This window comes from Ailuropoda melanoleuca, unplaced genomic scaffold (assembly GCF_002007445.2).
Source record: "Ailuropoda melanoleuca isolate Jingjing unplaced genomic scaffold, ASM200744v2 unplaced-scaffold70662, whole genome shotgun sequence".
Taxonomy (NCBI): domain Eukaryota; kingdom Metazoa; phylum Chordata; class Mammalia; order Carnivora; family Ursidae; genus Ailuropoda; species Ailuropoda melanoleuca.
This window is the reverse complement of record NW_023245684.1, coordinates 1-1,567: the sequence shown is the minus strand read 5'-3', so window position 1 is coordinate 1,567 and position 1,567 is coordinate 1. Positions and strand designations below refer to the sequence as shown.

At 43.1% G+C, this 1,567-nt stretch overlaps 1 protein-coding gene across 1 annotated transcript; it reads left to right on the top strand.

Moving 5' to 3' along the window:
- Nucleotides 1-316: 316 nt before the first annotated feature.
- On the top strand, nt 317-1,267 carry LOC117800454 (olfactory receptor 5D18-like). Its single transcript, XM_034652995.1, has one exon. It carries the CDS (start codon nt 317-319, stop codon nt 1,265-1,267), a length of 951 nt encoding a protein of 316 aa, XP_034508886.1.
- Nucleotides 1,268-1,567: the final 300 nt, after the last annotated feature.

The window sequence follows — 1,567 nt, the reverse complement described above, 5'->3', positions numbered from 1 at the left end:
CTTGGGAACATTCAATGTTCTGAGGATCATATATATTTACAGATCTCTTATATCACATACTACTGGCACGTCCTATTTTTGTTTTCATTTTCCAGATGAGGAAACTAAAGTACCGACGAATACAGCTAATTGCACATAATCAAAAAGTAAGTTGTCAAGTAAGACTCCAAAGGGAAGCAGAACACCCATGAGAAGCCGCTGACAGCATTGACTGGCTTACACTGATCTGTCCTGATTTCCTTTTACTCTTCCTTCTCAAGCTCTGCTACTCAATTCTCTTCTCTTCTCCTTTATTTATTTTTTAAAATCAACAGCCATGGCACTGGGTGAGAGAAATCACAGCTCTGTGACCACATTCATCCTCCTGGGTTTCTCGGAATACCCACACCTCCAGACGCCCCTGTTCCTGGTGTTCTTGACCGTCTACGCAGTCACTCTGGTGGGGAACCTGGGCATAATTGTGGTCATACGGATCAGTCCCAAACTCCACACACCTATGTACTTTTTCCTCAGCCATCTATCCTTTTTGGATATTTGTTATTCCAGTGTCTTTACACCTAAACTGCTAGAAATCTTGATCATGGAAGACAGAACTATCTCCTTCAAAGGGTGCATGGTGCAATTTTTCTTTGTTTGTGCATTTGTGATTACGGAAATGTTCATGTTAGCAGTGATGGCCTATGACCGGTTTGTGGCTGTTTGTAACCCTCTGCTCTACACAGTTGCTATGTCTCAGGCACTCTGTACTCTCCTCGTAGCTGGAGCCTATGCGTGGGGTGGAATATGTTCCTTGACACTCACATATTCTCTTTTGAAACTATCCTACTGTGGCTCCAACGTTATAAATCACTTTGGCTGTGAATATTCTGCCATCCTCTCCTTATCCTGCTCTGACCCCTACTTCAGTCAGATGACATGTTTGGTCATTTCTACGTTCAATGAGGCTTGTAGCCTCCTCATTATCCTGGCCTCCTATATATTCATAGTTGTCACCATTGTCAAGATGCCTTCTACTGGTGGGCTCCAGAAAGCCTTCTCCACCTGTGCCTCCCACCTGACCACCATCACCATCTTCCACGGGACCATCCTTCTTCTCTACTGTGTGCCCAACTCCAAAAGCTCGTGGCTCCTGGTCAAAGTGGCTACTGTGTTTTTTACTGTCATGATCCCCATGTTGAACCCCCTTATTTACAGCCTGAGGAACAAAGATGTGAAAGACACGGCCAGGAAGTTAGTCCATACCAAACTGCTTTCACACTCAATGTAATTTTGATTTACACATACACACACACACCCACATACACTTTTAAATACTTTTTATACATTGCATTGATGGTTATTAATTTTTTCTTGAAATAACTGGAGAAAATTTATTCAGAAAATTAGTTTATTTATATACATCTGTGATTATTAAATCTAACTGTACATTAAGTAATCATTTGCAGGGATGCCTGGGTGGTTCATTTGGTACAGTGTCTGCCTTCAGCTCAGGTCACGATCCCAGGGTCCTGGAATCAAGTCCCACATTGGGCTCCTTGCTCAGCAGGGAGCCTGCTTCTCCCTCTGC